Source organism: Pimephales promelas, chromosome 15 (assembly GCF_988280905.1).
Source record: "Pimephales promelas chromosome 15, fPimPro1.hap1.1, whole genome shotgun sequence".
NCBI lineage: Eukaryota > Metazoa > Chordata > Actinopteri > Cypriniformes > Leuciscidae > Pimephales > Pimephales promelas.
Genome location: NC_142783.1, coordinates 25,398,928 through 25,426,305, shown reverse-complemented (window position 1 = coordinate 25,426,305; position 27,378 = coordinate 25,398,928). Strand labels below are relative to the sequence as shown.

Genomic DNA, 27,378 nt, shown 5'->3' with positions numbered 1-27,378 from the left:
TTATTATTATAAGGCTGGAATTATTTGATCAAAATGACAATAATCAGTAATATTGTGAAATATTTATATATAAAAAAGGAAATTTTATTTCTATTTTAATAGGCCTGCTTAAGTAACTTACTAAGTAACTGTGATTGAAAAGCTGAATTTTCAGCTATGCTTTTTAATATTTTTGTGTAAACTGTAATACTTAAAAAAAGATTGAAAATTAGTTTATTTTAAATAGAAATCTTTTATTTCCTTTTAATCTTTTTTATCTTTATCTTTTAACATTTTTGCAACCTTGCTGGCTTACCTGTCCCAAACTTTTGACAATAGGCTACATAAAAATCATATAGTGAGAAACACTAGTTTATAATATCAATCAGCATAACAAGCTGTTTTGTACAGCTAAAATAACCAGAAACAGATGACAATGGAAGCCAGACACCTTCCATTTACCAATGGCCACATCTGCTCTTGCGTTAAAAATAGCCAAACTTAAAAAAACTTCCTGAGCGCATCTAAGGTGTGAAGAAACAGAAGTAGTGACGCATCTTTTCTCCCATGTGTGTCAGTAATGGATTATTGAAAAATAAATAAATGTAAGAAATTGGTTCTATCAGTTTTTGGTTGGATTTTGAGTTTGCCACATCAACATAAAGTTTGTCGAAACTTCTTAAACATGCACAAACGAATCTAAAATCTAGATCAAAAATATGCAGTTATAAAATAGATGGGGTGAATTTTCATTTCATGCCAACTTTAGTAATTAGATACACCATAATGAGTATCAGAGTATATAGCCAAGTAGCGTGACAGAAAACAAACTGCACAACAGGGGTTACAGTCATTAACCCTTCCACCCTGAGCCCTCTCAGACAGTGACAAACGCCCTCCCCTTTGTCCTCACCGCTGCCCATAACAGCAAAACAACACTCCACCAGAGATGGCCAAAGAAGTCAGGAGTTTACTAAGTGGCAACAGCAGGAATTCCAAATCTGTCCCCGCTAATTTTATGTGGAATCAATTAAATCGTTTCGGGGGGTGGAGCGGAGGGGGAGCAATTCCCTCTACGTGATCTCATCTGTGGTTTAATGCAATTGTCCACTCTGAGCCATGCCGCACAGCACATAATAAAGTAATAAGGCTAATCTTGTTTCTCTGTCGCCTCTCCGGATCGACACGGCAGTTATTGTATTAGATCCGTAATGAGATTCTGCACTCCATCAACACGATGGTGCGCCAAGGGGGTGGATGCCTCTTTCCTCAGATAGAAATTTTGTCCATTTACATGCTATCATTAGTTTTATACAAATGTGCCCTTGAGCGCACCGCACCTCTGCACCGCGCTCGTTTGCAAACACTTTACTTTGGCAGCAAATGATCATCACTGCCTCTTTTCCTTACACACACACAGAGACCTCTTTCTTTTGGGAGGGATAGGTAAGCAGGACGAAAAAGACAAGGGCAAACACGCTGTAGTCTGCTGTTCTACAGGGACAGCGTAATGTAATGTAAGCCCGCACACAGGCGCAGAGACAGAGATATGCACTCCGGTGGGACACACTCATCGGACAGGATATGAAAAGCACAACTTTGGGACAGAGCACATCTCAATCTTCTGACGCTTACATAACCAGACTATATGTAGTTGCTTGTCCTAGATAGTGGAAGAATGTGGATGTGAGGAGGACCTCACTGTGTAATTCAGGGCTCAACAAAAATAATTTTTTTTTTTTTCTAATAAATGCTGGCATGGCTGATTTGTACTGTCCTGCTACTGGTCCTAATTTTTTTTTTTTTTGTGTCACTTTCCCACTATTTTTGTGTGTATGGTCACTGGGCCAAACCAACCAAAAGCTTTGTCATTCATAACGTGAAACTGAACTGCAAACAAAGCATCTCTTGTTAAGCATTTTGAATATCCATCATGTTGATCACTTTCTAGGCGGCTTACGATGTTCTGACGATATTCTTGTATTGGAATGCTCAGATTAGATGACATAAAATTATAACACCCTTCATTGCTGTCTTCTTTACTTGCACACTTTCACTTTTATTTTCATTCACTGACTCGTTCCCAAAACTTATCAGCCAATCATCTCTCTCACCCAGTACCCAGACACCGATTTAACATGCTGAATCGGGCGAACTGCTCCAACATGAGCCCAACTAGAGCCTACTCTCACCATGTGTTTCAGTCTTTGAGTGAGTCTTTTGAATCATTCCTCAACTCAATTCCTCAAAGTTAGTCTTTGAATCATTCCTTCAACTGATTCTTAAAAAAAACCCCTAACACTTTAGAATACTGTTTCTTCCTGCATAACTAATAAGGAATAATTAATTGACTTAATCACTACTGTTAACTACTAAGGAAGATGTGTTAACTATTCATTATGTAATAGAATGTTAAGATTGTGTTAAGTAGCAGTTAGTTAATCAATAACTTGTTAGTTAATGAATTATGTCATACCTCCTGACAAACTACTAGTAATTAAAGGAGCATTTCACCCATTTCAACATTAATCTTTATTGAAATTGGATCATATATGTATTAAAAAAAAAAAAACATGTTTGATTACAGCTAGGAATTATGTAGTTCAATTCAACTATACATTTTATACACATTTTCAACCCATTAATGAATTGTTGCTCCTAATCAACAATCATTCTTACAATTTTGGCAAAACTTCTTCTGTGTTAAACCGGGTTCATACTATATGATTTTGACTACAATTTGGCTGTCTGAGAAATTTTGTGCATACTAAAAGATTCATCTGATCCTAGGCCAAAATCTTAAGTCTTTGATCACTAGCCTGACATGTTCGCCGACAGCTGATTAATGATTATTACGATCAAATATTACCTCCCACGAAATTCTGGCAGTGTCAGACGTTTGGAGGCACAGGGCTGTAGTATGGCTTGTCCTACGACAACTGTCAAATCAAAAAAACGATTGTAGAACATGTACAATTAGTGAGACAACAACAAATCACCACTTGATCCACCCACACAGCACACACATCTTCATTTTCTTTTTTAAGAAAAAACATGATCAAAATGAACTCTGAGATTGTTTTTGTATAGCCACCATTTCAATCCTACATGCAATATAGTGCAGTCACGGATTGATGTAAAACTCTGGACGAGTCTTCTTGTGTGCGACCATTTTTAACACGTCTTTTCCTGCCGTACAGTCTGACATTGACAACGGAGATCCTACAGTGTGACATGGCTTACAGTGGCATCATGTTTGTACAGCCTGACAATACTTGTATAGTAAAGGACTATATTAATCCTACAGTGTGCACTCCGCTTTAGCCATGTCTATGATCAATGAATGCAAGACGTAGTGACAATTACTCTGCTATCCATATCAAAATATAATTATGGTTATATAATTATAATACTTAATATAGATTACAGTTTTTTTCTACATAAATGATGAAAAGCTTTTTTAACATCTCCCATAAGCCTCAACCAATCTCAGTCTAAAGTGGAGAGTTTACTGATAAATTTATCTAAGTCTACTCAGTGAAGAAGAGATTAAACAAATTCCTCCAACATCATACAAGAGATAATATTTCAAGGTATTAATGTTGAATATCTAATTATCACTTTATTTGAACAAAACAAGATTACACTTAATAAGCAAATTACCATGATAATAAACTGTCTGGATGGGAGCCAATCTGAATATATTAGGTGGAAACATCTTTAGCCCCTGGAATAGGAAACTAAAGTGGGAAATTTTCAAAGATACAATTATTGCACTCTTTGAGCCACTGGCAGATACGAATCAATAAAAGCAAATGAGCGTGATCATATGACAAATGTTAAATGCATCATGCTCTGCTCATTGTGGGATAAGGCACACTCATGTGGTGAGGCTGATAACTTTGAAGGCATTCATAAAGGAGAGCGAAGCTTTTGACTCGTAACTTGACTCGTGCTGTGGCGTGGAAATGAAGTCGTGCAAATGAGATGCTGTCTCTTTAAGGCAAGGCTTCTAGTTCGGAGAGGCGATAGATCATATCTAAAATAGAGTGTTTGCTCTTGGTGCAGATGCCATCATTACTAACTACTTGCCGGGGATCCTTGAAAGCTAAATCGTTTCGCGATGCATCATTGAGCGTTTACTTGCCTCACCAGCAGATGGGTCCTTGTGGTCCATCTGTTGGAAGAGATGTCTTCAACAAGCCCCCTTCACCTTCAACCAAAGAGATGAGAAGACATTTGAATATTCATCCCATCAGAAGAGCCGCCTGGTGGGACTGGGGTCAGCGGTGTGCTTCTTTTTCTGGTCACCTGCAGGTCACTAAACTTTGGGCGCTGAGTGAGGGGTCTCGCACCTGGTCCGCTGGCCCATGCATACACTGTATGCTGTTTGTGTTTATGGAGGAACAGATGAACATGTGGACGTGGGTGTATTAGAAAGAGAAAGGAGCAGGAACCATCATGTCCCCTGGTAATTAAGGAGGCTGCATCTGTTAAAACATCACAGCTTAATGTGCTCATTAATTATGTGCTATTTTGAATAGTTCATTATAAGTATCTGGTCCAGGTGGGGCATATTTCATACACAAAGACTTTGCTTAACTTGTGGCCTCAGATAAACGTATTTTCTCTTCATTTTTTTGGGTGTTAGCCATGATTTTGGAAGTTATTTAAAAACAGATTTACTGTAATTACAATAGCATAGGTCCGGATTGCTTCAGTTCTAACTTGATGTGCTTCATGACAAAATTCAAAAGGTATGTGGCATCATGTCTTTAAGAGATATTGAGAGAGTTTTTTTTTTTTTTTTTTTAGTTTTAGCAAACTATATTCATTAGGAGCTATGTATATTGGTGTATTTATGAGTTGAATACATGAATGTAAATACATATGGGAAACTTGGGATTCTTGGTGTGTTTGTAGTCCTGACAATAAATGTGTTAATGTATGAATATCTTTTTCATTAATAATAAAACTATATAGCTTGTAGAAAATACAATAGTATATTGTACAATTTCCAAGTTTTGGCTCAACATAACAGACCCATTGACTGCAATATTGGAGCAATATTTTGAAAAATATATTATTTAATTTTGTACTGTTATGTAAAATTCTTCCCATTATGGTTTGTCCAATATTTTAGATACTATTAGTAAAAATGTGTGTTGCTCTTTTATGTTTTACTTATTTACAACAGTTGCTTCTATCAACAATACATTATCACTCCTTATATATACACTCACCTAAAGGATTATTAGGAACACCATACTAATACTGTGTTTGACCCCCTTTCGCCTTCAGAACTGCCTTAACGTGGCATTGATTCAACAAGGTGCTGAAAGCATTCTTTAGAAATGTTGGCCCATATTGATAGGATAGCATCTTGCAGTTGATGGAGATTTGTGGGATGCACATCCAGGGCACGTCCCATCACATTCCAAAGATGCTCTATTGGCTTGAGATCTGGTGACTGTGGGGGCCATTTTAGTACAGTGAACTCATTGTCATGTTCAAGAAACCGATTTGAAATGTTTCGAATTGACATGGTGCATTATCCTGCTGGAAGTAGCCATCAGAGGATGGGTACATGGTGGGCATAACGGGATGGACATGGTTAGAAACTATGCTCAGGTTGGCTGTGGCATTTAAACGATGCCCAATTGGCACTAAGGGGCCTAAAGTGTGCCAAGAAAACACCCCCCACACACCATAACACCACCACTACCAGCCTGCACAGTGGTAACAAGGCATAATGGATCCATGTTCTCATTCTGTTTACACCAAATTCTGACTCAACCACTCTGAATGTTTCAACAGAAATCGAGACTCATGAGAGCAGGCAACATATTTCCAGTCTTCAACTCTCCAATTTTGGTGAGCTCTTGCAAATTCCAATTTCCTATTTGTAGTGGAGATGAGTGGTACCCGGTGGGGTCTTCTGCTGTTGTAGCCCATCCGACTCAAGGTTGTGCGTGTTGTCTCAAGGTGTTGCTAATAATCCTTTAGGTGAGTTTATATTTCTATTCAAAAGTTTGGGGACAGCAAATGAATACTTTTATTCAGCAATGATGCTTTAAATATATTTTTACATTGTTACAAATGATTTACGTTTAAAATAAATGCTGCTCTTCTGAACTTTCTATTCATCAAAGTTTATCGTAATAAAATGTATCCGTTTTCACACAAAATATTTAGCAGCACAACTGTTTTAATTATTGATAATGATAGTAAATGTTTCTTTAGCAAAAAATTAGCATATTTTAATGATTTCTGAAGGGTCGTGTGATGCTGAAAATTCAGCTTTTCCATCACGGGGATAAATTACATCTTCAAATATAATAAAAAAAAATCCTGTTATTTTAAATTGTAATAATATTTCAAAACATTGCTGTTTTTACTGTATTTTTTTAATCAAATAAATGCAGCCTTGGTGAGCGTAAGTGATTTCTTTCAAAAATGCTACAATTCTTACCAACCTCAAACTTTTGAATGATAGTGTAGTCTTTATATTATATTAGTAATGTCAGAAAATGCTAATACAAGTTCCTTTTAAAAAGGATATTTATCTGGGCAATGAATACTGATACTCGGATTGATAGCTCATAGCCCAGTGTGGTCAGGAATATGAGCGAGTCAGTCGGCACAATGCCACGGTCCTTTGAGGATTTCTGAAAGGATGACTGACTCTTTATGATCAGCCCTTCCAGAACATCACTATTTGAAGTCTCATCATTTATATGATTATGGAGCAGCGACAATAGACTGAACCCTTGACCCTCATTTTAGACAGCGTTGCATTATTCGCACCATAAGGCCTTTCAAAACTACTTCACTCTTCAGCGGTACAAAATTGATTTCCCCTCATACTATTCATGCATTTCCATGTTGCATTACCCTACGTCAAGCTCTCGCTTCCATACACACGCTCTGTTTTACATAAGCCATTACTGTACGGTGTCACTTGTGTTTATTTCCAACACATGTCTGTGTTACATTTATATTTTGACACATACTTAGCGAGGGGAGAGGGGGCTCAGATTGGGACACATCCTTTTCAGCTCCACCTGAACTGCTCTGTGCCCCACTGCCAATCTAATGAAGCTGTTATGGTGTGGAGAATGACAGGTTAATTATCTTTTATGAAAGTGGGACAAATTGAACTGTGTCTTTCCATCAGTTTTTGATAGATCAGAAGGCTGCTGGAGGTCCTGAGGCAGTACTCGAGTGAATCTCAAAGCTAATCCACTCGATTCTTTCTCCCCTGCTCCAAAAGACAGGCGAGAAATTCACACACACATGCTCTGTTCCTGGACGGCAAGAATTAGCTCAATGATTTACTCACCCTCGTGTTGTTAAAAACCTTTATGACAAAGCAAAATTCATTTTAAATGATGCTTTTGAGCTTCAAAAGTGATGCAAAAACACCTTATAAGTATTATAAAAATCGATTGTGAATCAGTTAATTGTGCACCATACATTTTTCCGAAGCCATATAATATCTTTGTGTGAAGAACAAACTGAAATTAAATTTAAATTCACTTATAATCTTCAGCTCTCAAACAAATCATTGAGTAAATAATAAGTCTCGGTGAGTTGAACTTCTGAACCATATCATTCTGATTCATAAATGTATTATTCAGACGACTGAAGTGACTGAATAAAATCATTGGCAAGATCTGATTCATTAATTCATTAATGAGTCTGACACTTGTACTTTTCATATGAACTCCCAGAGAACTAAAGGGCAGATGAAGATATTTTGTCTTAAATATTTAGCCAATTCTTTAGAAGACTTTTATGACTTTTTTGTTGTCATTTTGAAGCTTGAAAGCATTGATAAACCAGAAATTCAACTCAGAAATTCAATTCTCAGAATTGATTTAGAGAAATGATAATACTATAATTATTGATGAGTATACTTAAATTAAAATATAAAATGAATATTTTAATATTCATTTAGAATATGTATTTAGTAATGAACAATTTTCCTTATCAAATCTGTCAACTTTATTCAAATCGGCTACAGTGAGGCAGCGTACTTGGTCTTGGAACGGAACCACTTCTTTTTAACATTGTCAATTCCTGTTTCTTTTGCCCCCTCTCCTCTTTGCCATCTCATCCAACAGATCTGACCCCTAGATCTCACTTGGATACCCCCTCCTTCCCTCATTTCTCTCTCCCAGCTCCCTCTCTTACACAGGCTGTGCCTTGACACCCATATGTTACCTGACAGGCCTGGCCCAGTAAATGATGGCTATATCTAAATGTTGATGAGAAGGAGATGCAGACAGTGGCTGTTTGTAAATGGAGTGTTGTTTAGACGCGGAGGCTGGGGAGTTTGGAGCTATAGCTGGCAGATGTCAAACAGTGGAGGGAAAGAGAGACACGCTCACAAGACAACTTGACAACTCTCTCAGTGGCAGGCCAGTAGATGGGCACTGTGGAAGTGGCCTTTTACCCCTTCGCTGTGTGACACCTGACAGTGGAGTCCTATCTCATCTCTCTGCACGAACAGCCCGGAGACATCACTTACGTTCATGTCCAAAATAAGGTGGGAAATAGGAATATGTTAATTAATCAGCGGTCAAGGGTCAAATAGATGAAGACACAGCCCATGCCTCAGGGCTCGCAGTATGAATTTATTGAGTGCTGGTCAAACCTTTTCAAGACAAGGTCATCACGTGGGAATCTGAGCGGTACAATTATACAACAAAGACAGCAATTTGTATAGGAATAAGACAACATTATCTCACAAACAAATTCGTACAAGTGAGTTAATTTGTATGACCTTGTCTAAACCCCAGCGATGGGGGGGTTGGGGGTGATTGGCGATGGTCAGGGGTAGGTAATTCGTACGATTTCATACAAATTGGGCAACTCGCAAAATATGTACAAATTTAGCAAAAATCGTACGAGTGAGGTCGGATGAATTCCTACGAATTAGTCACCTCATAAAATATGTATGAATTGCCGTTAGATCAGGTTGACTTACAAAAAGTTCTTTATGAGTACCAATGGACAGTGGCCAGATAATATATATTCTGTAATATTCTGGTTACCTGTGTGTATTAAACATTGAATTGTAGGAACTTTGAAAATACTTACATTTACTAATTGTCTAAATTGATTTAAATTGATTGATTTCATTAACATAATTGAAGACATTAAGTAAAGTTGTAGTTTCCAATGCTGAGTTAAGCAGTTTGCAAGACATTTATTCATAGATATGCATACATAAAGATATTTATCTTAATACACAGTAATATTGCACAGTTGCTGGAGCTTTTTAAACAAATTGAGCCAGGTCACAGTCCAGAAGGCAGCAGCCATACGCTTGTGCGTTCTGTACATGTGTGTGAGAAAGTGTGATTGACTGGAAGACCTATCCCTCCTCACAAGGGGGGCCGGCAAAGAAGCACCGCACCTCAAGCTCATCGGACGCCTGTAGGCAGTGCAGGCATTAGCACCGTCGCCCAGGTGACCGATAGCGTCGCGCTAACTGAATGAGCCGCGCGTTTTACCTCTCGGACCATCTGGTCCCGCTGTCGGAGCGGCCTCCCCGCCTTCTCCCCGGTGGGCTTCTGTCTGAAAAGAGGAAGCAGGACGAGGGTCTGATGAGCGAGGCCTTGGGGCCCTCCATCACTCCTCGCCACCAGGAAGGCACCAGCTGTCTGCACTCATTTGCATTCTCTCTTTGCTTCCCGCCCCCCAAAAAATAATGAAATTAGCCACAAGTTTCCTGAGGTGATGCAAGACACGGACTTAGGCAGGACGTGTCTGTGTTTGTGTAGATGCGGGTGTGTGCTTTAGGAACCAGAGAAGAGAAGGTCACACAGCCTCTGATGCTAAAGACAGAGAGAGAGAGGGAGAGAATACATGCCAGTGTCTTCTAATTTAAGAGCTCATTAATCTGTCTTGACTTGAACTTCTAGACTAACACTGTAAAAAAATCTAGATACAGTTTACACTTTGTACTTTATCTTAAGAAATGTTTGCATTCGTAAACAGACTTTTATAACAGCTGGTCAAACCATCTGAGACAACTTTGTTCAAATTGTAACCAACTTTTGGTCACGCAGTATTTTAAGGTGACAGTTAAATTTGTATTTAATAGTAAATTATGCACAGGTAACAAAGTAAGGTTGCACTTTATTTTAAACTGTCTTTTTTATACTGTAATACAATTAAGTACTGAGTAATATTAAGTAATAGTATATTGCTAGGATTAGGGTTTGGTTTCATTTAGAGTTAGTTGCATGGATTCATTTATATCTATTATAGTAACTGCATGTAACATATGTAACAATGGCACTGTAAAATAAAATGTTACCCAAAGTAACCCCAAAGTACCCTAATGTAACCCTAAACCTGAAATATATGTAGTTAATAATACTACAAGTACTTCTTTGTGTAATTACACTCTAACAATGTCACCTTAAAATTAATTTAACCAACCTATTTTTAGGGGGCACCAATGGCAGTCCTGGGTGAAATAAACATGACCAAAAGAAATACAGCAGCAACAACAACATTTGGGTAAAAACACATAGGATGAAAACAGGATTTCTGCCATGGATTAGTCTAGTTATTTTTTTGTTTAGCAAGTAAATACCTCAAGGTTTATTTATTTATTTTTATTTTAATATATCAATATTAATGAATAACAAAATTTATAAAAACTTTATTACAACAGTTAGTTGCTGTTCCAAGACTGCTTATATAGTTTTGCCCATTTTTTTTTAGTAGGACTCTTTCTGAAGGTTACATCGTTACACCAGTAGCTGATAATAATGTACTCTATTTCAGTTCTTTCTTTCGTTGAGCTATACTGATTCAAGTGTTTATGAGTGAGTCATTGAGTTATTTATTTAACCAGTTTGTTCAACAATGCAGATTCACAAAAAAAAGGAATATGCCTTTAAAGGAGTAGTTCACTAAAAAAAAAATAAAAAAAAATTGCTGATAATTCACTCACCCCCATGTCATCCAAGATATCCATGTCTTTCTTTCTTCAGTCGAAAAGAAATTAAAGTTTCTGATGAAAACATTCCAGGATTTTTCTCCATATAATGCACTGTACTGGTAACCAAACAGTTCAAAGTCCAAAATACAGTTTCAGTGCAAACTTCAAACTGTTCAAAGGGCTTTAAACGATTCAAGATGATGAATAAGGGTCTTATCAAGCGAAACGATCGCTCATTTAAAAAAAAAAAACACAACAAAGTTTAAGTTTTATAAGCTCAAATTGTCGCCTTGCTCTGTTCTGTGATGCGCATTCATGACTCTCCTGTTCGAACTCTTTTATCAAAATGAACGAATCTTTTTCCGAGTCAATTCGTTTGTTGAATGAACCAAATGACACGAAAAAAGATTTGTTCAGTTTGCACTGAAACTGTCTTTTGGTCCTTTCAGTAAAGTGCATTATATGGAGAAAAATCCTGGAATGTTTTCATCAAAAACCTTAATTTCTTTTCGACTGAAGAAAGAATGACATGGATATCTTGGATGACATGGGGGTGAGTAAATTATCAGCAAAAGTTTTTTTTAAAGTGAACTACTCCTTTAAGAGCAAGTCATTGAATCAATTACTCGGACAATTAGTTCACCAACACGGATTCATTTAGGAGCGAAACACCATAGCTGTCTGTTGCTGTTCTGCTAAAAACATGATACCTCAGGTCTTCTTGTCTGGTTGTACATGAGCAAAGCTTGTTTGTTATCACTGATGATGTTTAATTTTTGCAGGCAGACTAACTTTACCAATGTAACAATGCAGAGAATCAGCTTGATAGTACTCAAGACATAACTGCAATTATAAGAAAAACAAGGGTTTTAACTGCCCATGTGAAGTGGTCATTGGCTGTTTTTTTCAGCAGAGAAAAGCTAATAAAAATAAATGATGTACATTTTCACCACCATGACATCCAAATGATATTTTCAGGAGAAAAGGCTGAGTTGCTTTCTGTTAGGGTGGATCTCAGTATTGGTCATAGAAGCGTGTGGAGTCCCTGCGAGAGCGTCTCTCTCTACCTCTCTATAGTCCTGCTGTCTGCTCAGGTTAGTCTCTGACAGCTTGGCTGATTGATTCTCTGAGCGGAGCCAGGCAGGAGCACAGCCCTCACGGTGAGCTGTACCTGTCCACCCTGCCAGAGCCCGGGGTCACCGTCAGGGCCTGGGGGTCAGTCAGTGTGGGCCACAGCTGACACGTCCCTCCATTGCCCATTAGCTTCATCTTTATTTCTTGTTATGTCAGGGCAACCACCTCAGCCAACTCATGCATCCTGACCATTAGTAATCCGCCGCTGTCATGCCTGGATAACAGTGGCAGGCAGACAGTTCCTCAAATAGATACAATAGATGGTCAGTTTCTCAAGTTTGGTGCTTTGTTTGTGATCATATGGGTTTCAAAAGTCTTTCTTTCTTTGTTTTTCTCTCCCTATCTCTTCTTAAAGGCATGTCAGCACATCCTATCTATCAATAATGCCTTGTCACTCAGATGGCTGACAATTGCCAGAGGTACAAACCTGTCAATACGTCTGTTTAAGACAGACACCTGTCTCTTTGTGATGCAGTGGGCAGAACAAATGCTTGCCAATACCTCTTCTGATCGGTATTCATCACCGCCTTGGCTGTTGGATTCTATTTGTGTCCCGATTTGGTGTGTGGAGATTCCTGTGTGTTTGGACTTCAAAGTGAAAACAAAATAGCTTTTTGTATGTGTCCTAAAGAGACAGAAATGTACCAGCTAATCCATGCCTGATAACATCACCGATGACAATATTATGTAGTTAATCTTAGTCATTGTATTTTGGAGAACCATCATATTCAGCTCAAAGCTATGGTGCGCCATCTGTGAAACCAGCATTTTCACGCCACTTGGCCCAAGGGGTGTCATTGATCTCTTTTATTTGAAAGGGTATCAGTGGCAGGGGGGCTTGTCTGAAGTATAAAATCATTGGTTACCCGTAAGCCAATCACATAACGCAGTCACCGGGGTTAACTCTTTCTCCGAGTTAAACATCACCTCCATTCAAAATGTTTAACAAACACTCTTCTTGTTCGGGCTTCAGTTTGCAAATGCCGGGAATATTCTCCACAACAGAGCGAATTGCATCCCGTGTCTCCATATCTGCAGTCGTTTTCGATTTCCCTAACCTAAAATACAATATTAAACTCGACGCTTACCCTTTTTTTTTTTTCTTTTGCTGATTTCAAAGCAGCCGTGTGAACTTAGCCTGACTACGTCAGACTACGTGCTTCTGCTTTGAAATCAGCAAAAAAATAAAATAAAAAAAGTTTACCTGTTTTCGTTGGGCAGAGTAAAAATGACAGTCATGTTCTTCAGAATTTTAACACAATTACTTTTATTGTATGGAAAAAAGCAACTTTTGTGTCCAATGGGAAAAAGTCAAGCGAGTTGAGAATTATTATTGTGCAAACAAATTCCGTAATGACTTTTATTAAGGGACATACGACACAAGTCGTTATTTTAAGGAGACATTTTTCTTTATAAAGACGTTATTTTTCTTTCTGGTTTATTTAGTTGTTTATATGTATGTACTGTATTACTGTGATCATGTTCATTTGTATGTGAGCATTTATTATGCTTGTTTATTTTTCCGCTTTTTTTCCGCTTCTGATGCTTCTACTGTGCATGAGATGCTTTTCTCAATTAAAAAAGAAAGAAAGAAAATAATGCAATTCTCAATTAAAAAAGAAAGAAAGAAAATAATGCAAGTCTGATTCAAAGTCTTATCACACACACTCTAAAGTGTCTCTAACTGCTAGGCCACAACTCCGACTACAAATCATCATTAACCCAAAGATTCAACATTTCCATAACACAAATCAAGCTTAACCACACTCTCGAGCTCCAATTGACCCAGCCAAACATCTGATCTAAGTTAAACCAGCACACAATCAAAACATGGATTGACAGCAGACCACAAACATCTGTTACTGCTCGCAGCTGATGTTTTGAAACATATAAATCAATAGGATGATCAGTAAATCCCACTCGGAACTGTCACAATATTATGCATGAGTCTGAGAGAAGTCAGAGAGGCCGAGGCTTTCGTTGAAGCAGCATGAAATGCCTGCTCGTATCTGCATGCGAAATGTAATTATGGAATCACCCAAGTGAGCTGGGCCACACATCTGCCACAGCATCTGGCGGGCTCTCATCTCGAGTCGCCCGCTCCGTTCTGTACAATTCAAATTCCATGCCTACAAGCACATTAACGCAGATTACAAAGCGCTCAATCTCTACTTAAGGTTCATTCTCCGCTCAGGGGACAATAGAGGAGATTTGTGTCTTTTAATTTTGCAGATTGCTGTGCGTTACTCTCAAATGAGATGCATTTGCATGAAAGGCTTCGAACAGTTTGCCAGGTTCCGGAAAGATGGATTGAAGCCGATGTGTTACTGTAGGCGGCAACGCAGATTTTGGCATTTAACTGTGAATTGAAGCAGACAAAATTTCTTCTGAATCCCAACTGCACGAAAGCTTGGTTAATTTCCGATCATTAGTTTAAACTTTAGGTTAATAAGATCACCGGTTTTGTAGGAGAGAAAAACATTAGACATCTTCCTCTTTCCGTCTGCTAACTTCAAAACTTTGAAACTTTCGTCTCCAAACTTTTTTCGAATGCGAAAATTGTATGCAAAAAACAAAAACAAATGTTCAGGTCACATTTCACCCCCAAATTAAAATTAATAGTTACATTTTTTTAATACTAAAAAGTGTATCTAAATCAGCATAAATTAATTCAGTTCAAAAAATATCATGATGTAGAAATACTTTTTTCAAAATAATAATAAATTGTACATTTTTTATTGTTGATACAAATAATAAAAAAACAATACTTTTTTAAATGATTATTATTATAATATTTTTAAAATAATGGCTTTATTTAATTTTCACAAGGTAATACAAAATGTGGCTTTTTTACATTATTCATGATAACTGATAGGGAAATGTGCTTGATTTAAAAACAAAAAACAAACAAACAAAAAAAACGCCAAAGGCAGAAATTAAATCTTAACCATCTTAAAGTAGTCTTAAAATTAAAGTATAATATCTTGCTTTCTATTGATTTTGGTGCAAACATGTTACAGACAGAGATTCACCCTTAATGCACTCAACTTTTAATACCTACATTTCAGTTTCATGCTTGACTTTATCTTAAAATTGTATCCCATTTGCATGCTGTGTAATCTCAAGCTAATAGAGAGAGAGAGAGAGAGAGAGGTACTTTAAGTGAGTTGGTCGGGGTGGGTAGACAGGTAAGAGGCGAGCCAGCGCGGGCAGTGAGCCTGCAACTCTGACACGTCCTGCTGTGGCTCAGCAGTGAACTAAGACAGCCCATCACTTCACTGTCAGCACTCTGACCCCCCTCCTCCCTCTCTCTCTTTCTCTCGCCCACTCCCCCACACACACAAGCCATTGGCTTTGAGTCGGAGTAGAAGGACCCCCCACCCTCCATGCCTGGACCCCCTCTCAACTCTGTGAGTGATGGCCTGAATGATGACTCTGACCCTAAACCCTGGACTGACCCAGAGTCTCACCAGCCTCACACAGTCATTCTCTCAAAGCCAGAAAGAATGAATGATAGCTCATGTTCTTTAGAAAGAACTGCAGACAGTTTTACAGCAAATACGGTCATGATGAATATCACAAGTAATATATAAATGAGACATTTTTTGGTTGAAGGATTTGTTCACTTTAAAAGTATGTTTATTAGTTTTTCCAAGTCTTCTGAATTCCTCAAATCGCACATGACACTTACAGTATGGTGCAGGTTTGACATTTGAAACGTGTTTATATATATTATTCAATAATAATAATAAAAAAAAATCATAAATAGTAATCTGACAAAACATATTTTCTGCAACCTAAACTATAACTGTCAGATAATTTGACTTTTTTATGACAAGGCAAGGTTAAAGTCGGAATGCAATTAAAAGTAGAAAGAAACACATCTTTTCTGCCGTTTTGTGGCGTACATCTGAGTGAAGCGGAATATCAAAAAAATAAAAAAAATGTATGGCGGGGGTTCTATCCTTTGGTTTTGATTGGACAAATTGTTGTCATACGTCAGAGAGAAGTCTGTCATTATGGAGGATCCACATTTTGATAAAAAATTATGGCTTTTTTTTTTTAAATGAAACATGAATTTATGAAGAGTTTTTGACCTGGACACCTCTTACAAAAAAGTATACTTTGAGTTAATTTTAACTATACCCAAGTATACTTTATTCTGTCTTCATTTAGTTTACTATTAAATAGATGTAGCACATTTCTTTAGTTAATGAAAGTACACTTAGAAGTTTACTCTTGGTAAACTACTAATTTACTCGTTGTAAGTTAAACATACATAGTTTACTATTTATATATTATTTTTGCACTTTAAATATACTACTATGTTCCTATTTAGGTATATTAATTTTTACACTTGAAATACAACGGTACTTTAACTCTTTCCATCCCAGCGTTAAAAAAAAAGTTGCAACTCAGTTTAGTTTAGTTTGTCAGCAAGTATAGTTTTATTTATTTACTTTAAGTATATTTCTTAAGTCCATTAAAAAGTATTTAAAAAAAAAAATCCAAACAAGTTGTTTAAAAATCACATTTCATATTCATTACACCCTTCTGGCCAGGTTTTCCCTGAGAAAGGGTTATGAAGAAAAGGCTTTTTCATATTTTCCCTGTCTCAACTCATTAGCAAGCTTTACCGCTCTTCTTCATTCTTTCCCTCCTCAGTGGCGTATACTCTCTCTTGCATATGGCTTCACTCTGTGAAGAGGACGTCCCGCCGTCAGCGTGCCTCATTCTCTTTGGTGCATGTTGGCTGGGCTCCACGGTGGAGTTGAAGCCAAGACATGTCTAGATAGCCCATCAAAAAACACTCTATGTGAGCCCACACTCAGAGATCTGGTGCTTCTGTGAACTTCATTACTGAAAGTCTCATCATCTAATAAAAGAATGCCAAATTAGATGTATTTGCAGGTCAAGAAAATAAAGAAGAATGCCTTTTTTAGCCAGGTGCTACATCATAATCTGAGTGAAAGCTTTTCCAAAAGCCGTTACCAAGGCCAACTTTTGAGTCCTTCTACGAGCGTGATAACTCTGGGATGTTTTTTCATGCCCACATGTCCGGTAGCTATAAGCAGGGTGTTTTGCGTTTCCACCGAGGGGTCAAACTTAGTGTTAAAACAGGGAGAGATCAGATCAGCCAACTAGGGCTCTTTCTAATCGCCCTGATGGAAAAGTGTCGTTTTTTCGGAAGCAGGAGTCAGCAGCAGGGTGAGTTATTGTGAAGTGATGGACTACCTCGGACCAGGAGCAATCAAAGAGATAGCCCTTGCATCTCCAAATTACTGCTGCCCATGTCTCAGATTCATCAACAGCGTGCTGGTGGCGATGCCGGCCAGGAGGCTTTGTACAGTTGTAGCCCCCAACCCCCCACCCACAATAGAACGAAGCACTCAGAATTATTTGTGGAAATGAAACCTCTGTAGCAGACGACTGGATCAGTGCCTTCACCTTTTCCCACTCACTGAAATTAAATGACATTTATTTTCTGTGGCAACAATGCATGGGAAATGTTTCAAAACGGCTGATTCCGGGAGCGATGCGATGAGGTGGCTGCCTGCTCGGCCTGTGTGCGTTGATTGATGGAAGTGATGTAAGAATCCGCGTGTGACATCGCTAAGTGCGTAAACTAATGGAGGAATTTCATTAGTCTCTTTTCCAGAATCAAAATCGTTGCCGTTAAAGAATTTTTTTTCATCAACACAGCGGATATTAAGTGCAAAAAGCAATTGTGCGTAATACAAATAGCATGTAATTATGCTAAGAGGACGAGACGTTTTTATTCTGAACGCGGCACCAAATGTTTTCTTCACCCCATCTCACCTTCGTACTTTCTGAACCAGACAAACAAACGATGCATAATTGGAAATTTCATTTAATGTGTTTATTGATTCTGTCTATTTTCCACTCGGCTATCTCATACAATATTACCAGCTTTGGAGTACAGTCGTCCAAACTTGTCAAAGACGTGGCAGGTGGTGAAGACGGTCTTGAAGGGCTGAAATGATAAGCACATTGATTGGATGTCAGCAGTTTAAAAAAAAAAAGTTTTACACTCAACAGAGATGGTGCAATTATTAGTTTTTCCATTTGGCTCCCTCCCTCCCTCCCTCACACACACTCACTCACAAAAAATAATAAAACATATGCTTCCAAAGAAAAATGTTATTGCTCAGAACGTGCTCTTTCACAGCTCAGGAAAATTAGTGAGTTCTCAGTTATGTTGAAGTATCAACTCAGATGTGTCTCAGAAAATTCTTTCGCAATAACTTTTGGGATCAGTAAGATTACTATACTTTTATTCAGCATGAAATTTCTATTTCAAATAAATGTTGTTCCTTTGAATGTTCTATTCAAAGAAGAAACAAATCTAGTATGTTTTCCACAAAAATGTTTCTTGGCCTACAAATCAGCATGTTAGAAAGATTTCTGAAGGATCATGTGACACTGAACCCTGGAGCAATGATGCTGAAAATTCAGCTTTGTCATCACAGAAATAAATTACATTTTAAAATATAAAATAAGGCAGAAAACAGTTAAATTGTGATAGTATTTGGCAATATTACTATTTTATTGTATTTTTCATCAAAGAAATGCAGCCTTGGTGAGCACAAGAGACTTCTTTCAAAAACATAATCTTGCTTTTAAAAAGTCAAAACTTTTTAATGGTAGTTAGTGTAAATAACAAATACATGTATATATTAGAGATATTACTGTAAATTGAGAGACAACGATTATTTATAATTTTATAAGGATAGAATAGCTGAAAAAATGTGGTTTGTTAGGAAAATTAGACGAATTCATGTTAGGCGAGTTCATATTGAAATGTGACTTTTGATGGCAGATTGTCTTTACAAATCTTAGCAGCACTATTTGAGACATAATTGAGATCTATTCTGAAATTCTAGAGTAGACAGATGACTAAGCTCTTTACCCAGAAGAAAAATATGGAAACTAGTCCCAATTTGTTCTCAATTTAACCTTTTTGCCATCTATGAGAAAAAAGTGAGAAATTCAAGATATCCCATAAGTGATTTTTCTTTCTTATAGGCTCATATAAGATTTCAAATGCGAGTTTTTAGCTCAAGACGTGGCCTGGCGAGTGGATCGCTCGTGCTCCAACGAAGAGCATATATGTGAGTAAATCGCATCCAAATCATCCATTTATCCATCCATTTTCCAAACTATTTGTCCAATGTAGGGTCGCAGGGATGCTAGAGTCTGGACGGATGAGCAGTCATTTTATTTCCAAAAACATTAGCGCTAAGTGAGTGAATTCTGTTAAAAAGTTTTATAAAGTTTATTCAGTTCATCAACTGTGCTCTAACTGTCACTATAAATATTTTACAACGACTAGCAAAAGCTAATATGATTGTATCTCCACTCAGATCTAAAATGAACAAAAACAAACAGTATCAAAATCTTTCTTCCCTGATGCCTGGATGACCACACCAGCCTCACAGTAGTTGCTGTAACTAGCAATGACTCTTTATCACTGCTCTAACACATTCTCCCAGTCATCCAGTAAATGATGAAAACACAAGCCACAACAAATCCTGCCCTCTTTTTCGCAGCACTGCACAAAAGATCTGCGTCAGATATTTTTAGTTGGACTGGATTCAGCTTTTGCTAGTGGCCTAGTTGCTGCAGCAGCTACACAGGCTGTCTCGGAGCATCTCTCAGAGCAAATTGGCTCTCAGTGACCCCCCCTAGAGGCTGACCTGGTCTAAAACACGCAACCTGGATCTCCACAACCGCTTAATGCAAGAGCCTGTGAGAAGCACCGCTGTGTTGGAATGAAAATATCAGACTGGAGTAAGAATGGAAAGAGGAAAGGGAGGAAGGAAGGAAGGCAATTTAATTATATATTTCATTTTTTTTAAGACTAAAAAAAGCCGAAGTTGAGCAAGGACAAACTAATGTCATAGACTGGGGCGCTGACTGTTTCCCTCTGGCAGGCATGCATGTGATCCTTCTGTCAGTCAGCGTACGCCACCATGACAATCATCTGTGTGTCTTGGCCTCGGGAAACGCTGCAGCTAGCTGTCCTTGTAAACAGCACTCCACACTAACTCTAACAACTGCACAAGAAACGCAAAAGGACATCATCTCCAAAGTGTAAAATAGGGTAATTCACATCGTTCACAACACAACAAAAATCGAACAAATTCTTCTGATTTCTGTCCCACAACAAGGCTTAGCTTGTAGATGCATAATTAATGGCTAATGACGGATGTTTGTTGGTGTATCAACGGCTTTAGGGTTAAAATACGGAGATAATAAGGATCATGCAGTAACCTGTTATTTTATCGTTGATTAAAAAGTATTAAGTGTTTCAGAATTCTAGTAGCTATTTATAAATCAAACTATTTCTTTTAACATTTAACAAATGGCCTTAATTGGAATCAGCGAGACACGTTTCTAAAGTGCCCTCAGTCCTCCTGAATATATGAAATGAATCTCTCCTCTAGCTGATATTCTTATTTGTCACGTCAACCTGTTCTCTTAAAATAGCTGTAACCCATGTTCTTTGTTATCTTTCACCTCAGTGTGTTTCATTTAACAGCAGGGGAACAACAGCGGACTTCAGATAAGCACTCAGGGCACTTAGACACTTTTTAGCCCATGGAACCCATATTTTAACCAAGCATTTGTTGCCTCTCTCGCCAACATTACCCAATAAAAACAGACAAGGGATAAAAAAATATGAGATTGATTTATTTGCTCCAATGTTCTTCGGAATGAAGCTTTTCTATTTTTTCCCCTCACAACTGAAACCAATTAGCACAGCTAGCACTTGTAGTGCAGAAGGTAGGTCAGCCTGGAGTAATAAAAAAGTATTGACTTTTCTCTGACTGTAAGCAGGCTGAAAGGGGTGCCGCGGCCTTGTCGTACATGAAAAGAGCTCCATTAATTTCACTTATTTCAAGAAGGGCCCCTGTCAAGTCCTAATGCGTCCAATGCACTTTTCGCATTCATACACGCTGACATCCTAGCTGGGCCTCAGCCGAAATGACTTTACATTATTTTAGCTAGTGAGAAGTTGACGGCGTAATTCCCACTGCACAGCTCTATACAGGCCAGTAGGGAAATGGCAGAGGACTCTTTCATACGTGGCTACTCCTGATCAGGCCCGGCACCACGAGGGGGCAAACAGGGGCATTGCCCCTCAGATCTGATTTGTGCCTCCTCAGTTACAATTTGTACCCCTCCACCCCCAAAACCCTTTGATGCGTACGATCACACCGGTGTGATTAGAACATTCAGTGCATCACATGATCAACTGCTAAATTCAAATGTGCTTTTGCACTTCGGCTGGCGCTGAGCCAGAAATGTTCAGTGGTTTTCATATATCTCAACCATACTGTATGTTTTCAGCCAGTATTTTAGATTTTAGACATTTAAATTGAGTAGCAAAAAATAAAAACAAAACATTTATAGTTCACTAAATACACACTGAAGCGGCAATAATAATCCTTTTAATTATAATTGGACATTGTGTTTTATTCATATCAGATAACTATACATATCACTAACTATAAGGGCCACTTTATTTTCTACTTGTTCACCAGCCACTTTTATGTATTTTGAGAGAAATGGATGCATTGATGAGATTTTATGATTTATGAAGCCCATCCCCCCATATTTTAATTGAAGATATGTCATAATAACTATGTATATCAATTATGTATTTATTTTGGATTTCACTTTAACATATTCAAGAGTGGCTGCAAGGACTAATTAAGGCATGCAAAAATTTGATCATTGAAACTCAAATTTTATTTAGTGGATAATCATTGTGCTTTATCAACTGAATGCATTATCTACGTAAATCCCTAATGTCATTTTCATTATCTCTTCAGAATGCTGTAGAATATGACAATTAAGTCAGTGAAAATCATACATTTGTTATGATCAAGCTATTTCAGGTGACATGACCCCAATGTGGCTCTCAATCAGCTAACACACAGACAATTTCAGTAAGATTAACTGACAATACCAGAATGATGCATTTTTGGCAGTTACGCAATGTTGTGTGGGTAAAGTAATCCTTCTGTGTCTATTGAAGAGACCTAGTGCATGCCATCTAGAGATTTCTGCTTAGTTATTACCTGCAACAGTCTCATATAATTGGCATGTGAACACAAATCCCTGTCCTTGGAAGCTAACGTACAATAATTCTGATTTCATTAATTCAATCACACTGTGAAGAGAAAAATAACTTCCATTTATGCAATGCAAAAAATCCAATAGCTTTCAAGTAGCTGCACAAGCCACAGCACAGATGAAATTCAGAAGGGTCTGTTTTCATTGTCAGAATGACAGAGGAAACCAGTTCATATTTAAATTAAAATGCATAAAGAAAAGCACAGATGAAGGAGACTGTGTAAAGGAAAAGGGGGTTAGAAAAGTACATAGCACTGTGGAGTAATTTTTATCTCACTCTGCCCTGCAATACAATGTTTATTTGCACTGTGCATTTTAGATGCTTTAAGTTTAAGTGTAAAAAATACACAAACATGAGAGCCAGAGGTGTGTTCATTTAGTTTGTTTTGTCTGAAGGCAAATCAGGCAGTGCTTCCACAAACTAAATATATAAATATCTTTTAAATAAAAATACTAATAAATATAACAAAATCTGAAATCATTACAATGCACATGTCGTAACTTTTGGAGTCATCCAGAATTGACAGTTAAATTTGCTGCTAACGGATGGTATGAATTTTCTAAATGTTTAAGTCAAAGGCCATTTCAAATCAGTTTTCAACACATTATATTTATTTACTATTTATATGAATGACGATAAAAAAGGAAATGCTGACATAATAGAAGAAGGTGTAAAGTTAATTGATACATATGTAAGAAAAAAGTGAGAGGCATGTCAGGCGAATTGTTTATTACGTGGCAAATGAAGGGGCCGAGGGATTTTATATCCCTATAAAATGGAAATAGTGAATCACCCAGAGGCTCTTGGTCACTAATGTAGTCCGGTCTGGGATATGAGCATATGTGTGTGTGTGTATAATAGAAACACTCACATGCCATTTTCTATCCTGGAGTCAAAGTAGGTTGTCCTACTTTTATATCACTTATTTATTGCTCATTATGAATATCATTCGCATTTAAACACACCTCATATATCACACATATCATGGTGATGCATTATTCTGCCATGATTAACAAGAGCAGCCACTAACAAAGCATAATTTTAGGCTAAATATTCCAGTTGCCTACAACAATAATTAAAAAAAAAAAACTGCTCCAGTTGTGCTTAGAGGCGATATTCAAGGGGGGACAATGGAGATGGGGGTCTAGCAGAGGAAAAAGCAATTACTGAAGCAACATTAGAATAGAAGAGAGAGAAAATAAATCTATGCCTGTGTTGGTATTCCGGCGCTAAGATATATCAGTTTGAATAGATGATTGATGAAAGTCTAATGTAAGGCGACGGAGAGGCTTTTGCACAGAGGCAATGCCACCACCAGCACTTTATTAGCCACCGTAATTAGCCCTGGTGGTTCAATTTGTTAGAATTGGTTGTGATGATGCAAAAATCAGATCGCAGGGCAGGCTAGTCAGGGGCCAGCATACACCCTGATGAAGGGTCATTCTTGTCAAGGGGCTATTAACTAATGCACTAATTACAGAGGAGAGGGAACAGCGCGGCACCCGTGCCTCTCTGTCTGTCCGCATCACTTCTGATCCACAACTGGGCTGACAACACACCGCTGTGGACCGTCACTTCATATCTTAAAGAGCTAAAATCATTGTAATTCCGCCTTTCACTGACTCCTTTTAAGTTTTTTTTTTAACTATGAGCACATTGTAGACATTCATAAATTAAACTCTCTTAAAAATGGGTACACTTTTTTTGTTATTGCTCAATGCTCAGACTAGTGTATTTTATCATACCAATGTATGTACTGTACACATGCATCACAGAAATTTACCAAGACCGAAACCAAGTTGAGACCAAGACTGAGACCAAGTCTAGACTGAAGGGGATACATTCTGTCCCCTGTTACCTGCCAAAGTAAAAGCAGTTGCTGATTGGCCAATTTTTACAGGCGATTCATTCGGAATTTTAGGCAGGTCGCCCTGCCACTGACGAATCTCACTTCCACACGAATGAGTTTCTGTTGGAGGCTCAGGATGCGTTTGAAAGTTTGAAGAGCCGCTTTGTTTTGGCTCCTATTCTCACCAACCCTGACCTGTCTCGTCAGTTCATTGTGGAAGTAGATGCGTCAGAGGTAGGAGTGGGGGCAATATTGTCCCCGAGTTCACCTTTGGAGGACAGAGTACACCCATTCGCTTTTTTTTCCTCATCATCTCACCCCTTCAGAACGGAATTGTGACATTGGGAATAAGGAGTTATTGGCTGTTAAGTTGGCGCTGGTGGAGTTGCGTCACTGGTTGGAGGGCGCGGGGGTTCCATTCTTAGTTTGGATTGACCATATGAATTGAGTATATTCGTTCCGCTAAAAGACTAAATTCTCGGCAGGCTCGCTGGGCACTGTTCTTCGGCCGGTTCAACTTATTTAACATCTTGTATCGCCCAGGTTGTAAGAATGGTAAACCCGACGCGCTCTCACGGATTTGAGACAGAGGCTAGACCCACTTCTCCAGTGACAATCATGCCTCCCAACCAGGTGGTCGCGGCGGTTACCTGGAGAGTGGAGTCCATGGTTTGTGAAGCGTTTCATGGCTTCACTGTTCCCCGTCTGCTGTTTGTGCCGGAGTCGGCCCGAACAGGCGTTCTTCAGTGGGGCCAATCATCCAATCTAGCTTCCCACATGGAAACGGCTCAAATATCTCAAAATTATATATCTCAAAAAGAGAGAAAAAGTAAAAAAAAAAAAAAAAAAAATCTGCTGTGAAGTCCCTTTAAGTTGAATAAACATTTTTTCAACTTAACAGTTTTATATAATAAAAAAAAAGACCTAGATTCAAATATCAGTGGTAAAGTTCATTAGTTATGTATCTGAGCATGTCTGAAGCCTCAGTAATTCTTCCTGCATCACTTCCTTTTATCTCCACAATTGAGATAAATCACCAAGCACTGCTTTCAGGTTAAAACATGTTAATCTGGGAAATAACACATCTCAAGGTGTGGGTCCTATGAGGGGTGGGATGAACAAATGAATGGAGAAGAAAGGAAAAAGAGAATGGGTATAATTAAATCAGAGATGCACTTGGAAATTACCATATCCATCATTATCTTCATGCGAGTCAATGCAAGGGAAAAAAAGCGAGGGGCATATGAGATTTATTAAAAAAAATGGTTTGTCTGCAACGTACTTCTCATTGGTAACCGTCAAAGGTAGGCAAACGTGGAACATTTATCAAGCCACAGACAAATGACACTGGGTTACTAGTTAGACAGTGTAATAAGTGCCATCTAATTTCCTCTTTAGAATCAATTTATGTTTCAAAGCTTGGGATCATCATCAAGGGACAAAGCTTTTACGGAGAGAAACTAGTTTAAATGTATTTTTCACATAACGTTACACTGAATTTTTAAGCCCTTTTCAAGATTTATGCATTTCAATTAATAGTAAAATTCCATCAAATTGAATTGAACGATCCTTTCATAGTTTAATTGAATAATCTTTACATATTTTATAAGGATTATTATAAGGAGTGAACCTAAGCAAAACTACTTTATTCAGGCCTTTTATGTTTTCATGGGGAAATATCTGAATTATGAACAATGTCATATTCTTATGTTTAATTTTTTAAAATGTTAAAATATTTTACATAAGAAAACTTAATGAAAATTTACTCAATGGGAGACAGTATTTTGTTATACAAGATAGAAATATATATTCCAATTGCGGTTTGCATAAATCTAATATCCGAATCAAACCCATCGAGAGTACCGTCATCTTAACATACATAATTCTCATGGGAACATCAGTGCCTCTGGCGCCTGGGTCTCGGTGTGACCCGGGTTAAATGGAGGGCATCTTTTAGAGTACATTACTCTCTTAGAAGTCTAATGCATTTTGATTAATCAAAAACAGCTCTGCAGTCGCACTCTTCAGAGAAGGACGTAAATAAATAAATAAGCAAGGAAAATAATTAGAAAAAGCAAAACGTACCCAGTACCCCCCAGTGATAGAGAAATGGATGGGCTCCTTGATGATGAGGTGGGAGAGAATGAGCAAGTTTGTCCAGATAACTTATCAAAGTAGTGTTGAGGGGAAAAAAATAATCCATTCAAAGCAGAAATGCAGTGTCTATGTTGCATGAGCTTGTTGCATTAATTACAGACACTGAGGCAGCTTTGCCAAGGGTTAATGAGTCTGGCATGTGCCAACAGATCAAACGCAAGAATGCCATGAACAAAGTTGTCGTTGGTTACTTCTGCCAGTCTGTTCATGCTCAAGTAAAAAAAAGAAAAAAAAGAAGAAAAAGCTAATTGGAATTTTTTTTTTGTAATTGTGAGTTTATATCTCATAACATACTCTATAAAATAATCCCAATAAATTGTGTCTCCAAATATGAAGATATCTTATAATATAAGATTTTTTTTATTTTACATGTGTCTTTCTATTTCACAACATAAAGAAATAAAGTCATATACAGTATATTTAGTGCATTTGCCATTTAAAAGGGGTTTTTTAATGCTTTTGAATGAAGTATCCTATATCCACTAAGGCCGTATTTATTTAATGAGGAATACATTAAAAACAGAAAAACAGTACTAGTGTGACATTACAATTTAAAATAACTGTTTTCTTATTTTATATATATATATATATATTTTTAAAAAGTTTGTTTCTGTGATAGCAAAGCTATTCAGCATCATTACTGTCTTCAGTGTCACATGATTCTTCAAAAATCATTCTAATGCTTCTGATTTGGTGCTCATAAAATTTGTTATGTTATAATATATTATCAATGTTGAAAACAGTTGTGCGATTAAATATTTTCCTTAATATGACCTTTTTTCAGGATCTTGATGAATAGAAAAAAGTTCCAAAGAACAGCATTAACATAAAATACAAATCTTATTAATGTAAATGTCTTTACTGTCACTTACTGACCCCAAACTTTTGAACAGTGTGGTCTACATGTTAGTGTGGTAAAGCTCTTCTTGGTGGGGAATCACCCCTGAGGCTGAGGGTTTGCCTCCTGTTCAGCTATGGATCAGTGATAATCCTTAAAATGGTGTCCTCTGCCACATCAATTATGCTGATCACAGGCACGCTCATTATGCTGAGTCTTCATTACTGTCACCAGCCTAAGACCATCACGGTATAAATCAGGACATACTGGGCCACTTTCCAAAAGTATCAGAG

The 27,378-nt window shown here is 37.7% G+C and overlaps 1 protein-coding gene across 1 annotated transcript in view; it reads right to left on the bottom strand.

The window, feature by feature from the left end:
* Nucleotides 1-17,942: 17,942 nt before the first annotated feature.
* spata17 (spermatogenesis associated 17) overlaps nt 17,943-27,378 on the bottom strand; it is a 29,153-nt gene continuing 19,717 nt past the window's right edge. Inside the window, exon 10 of the mRNA XM_039669151.2 lies at nt 17,943-18,071. Coding sequence (XP_039525085.1) covers nt 17,991-18,071 — 81 coding nt within the window. The 3' untranslated portion in view covers nt 17,943-17,990. The remainder of the gene's footprint in view (nt 18,072-27,378) is intronic.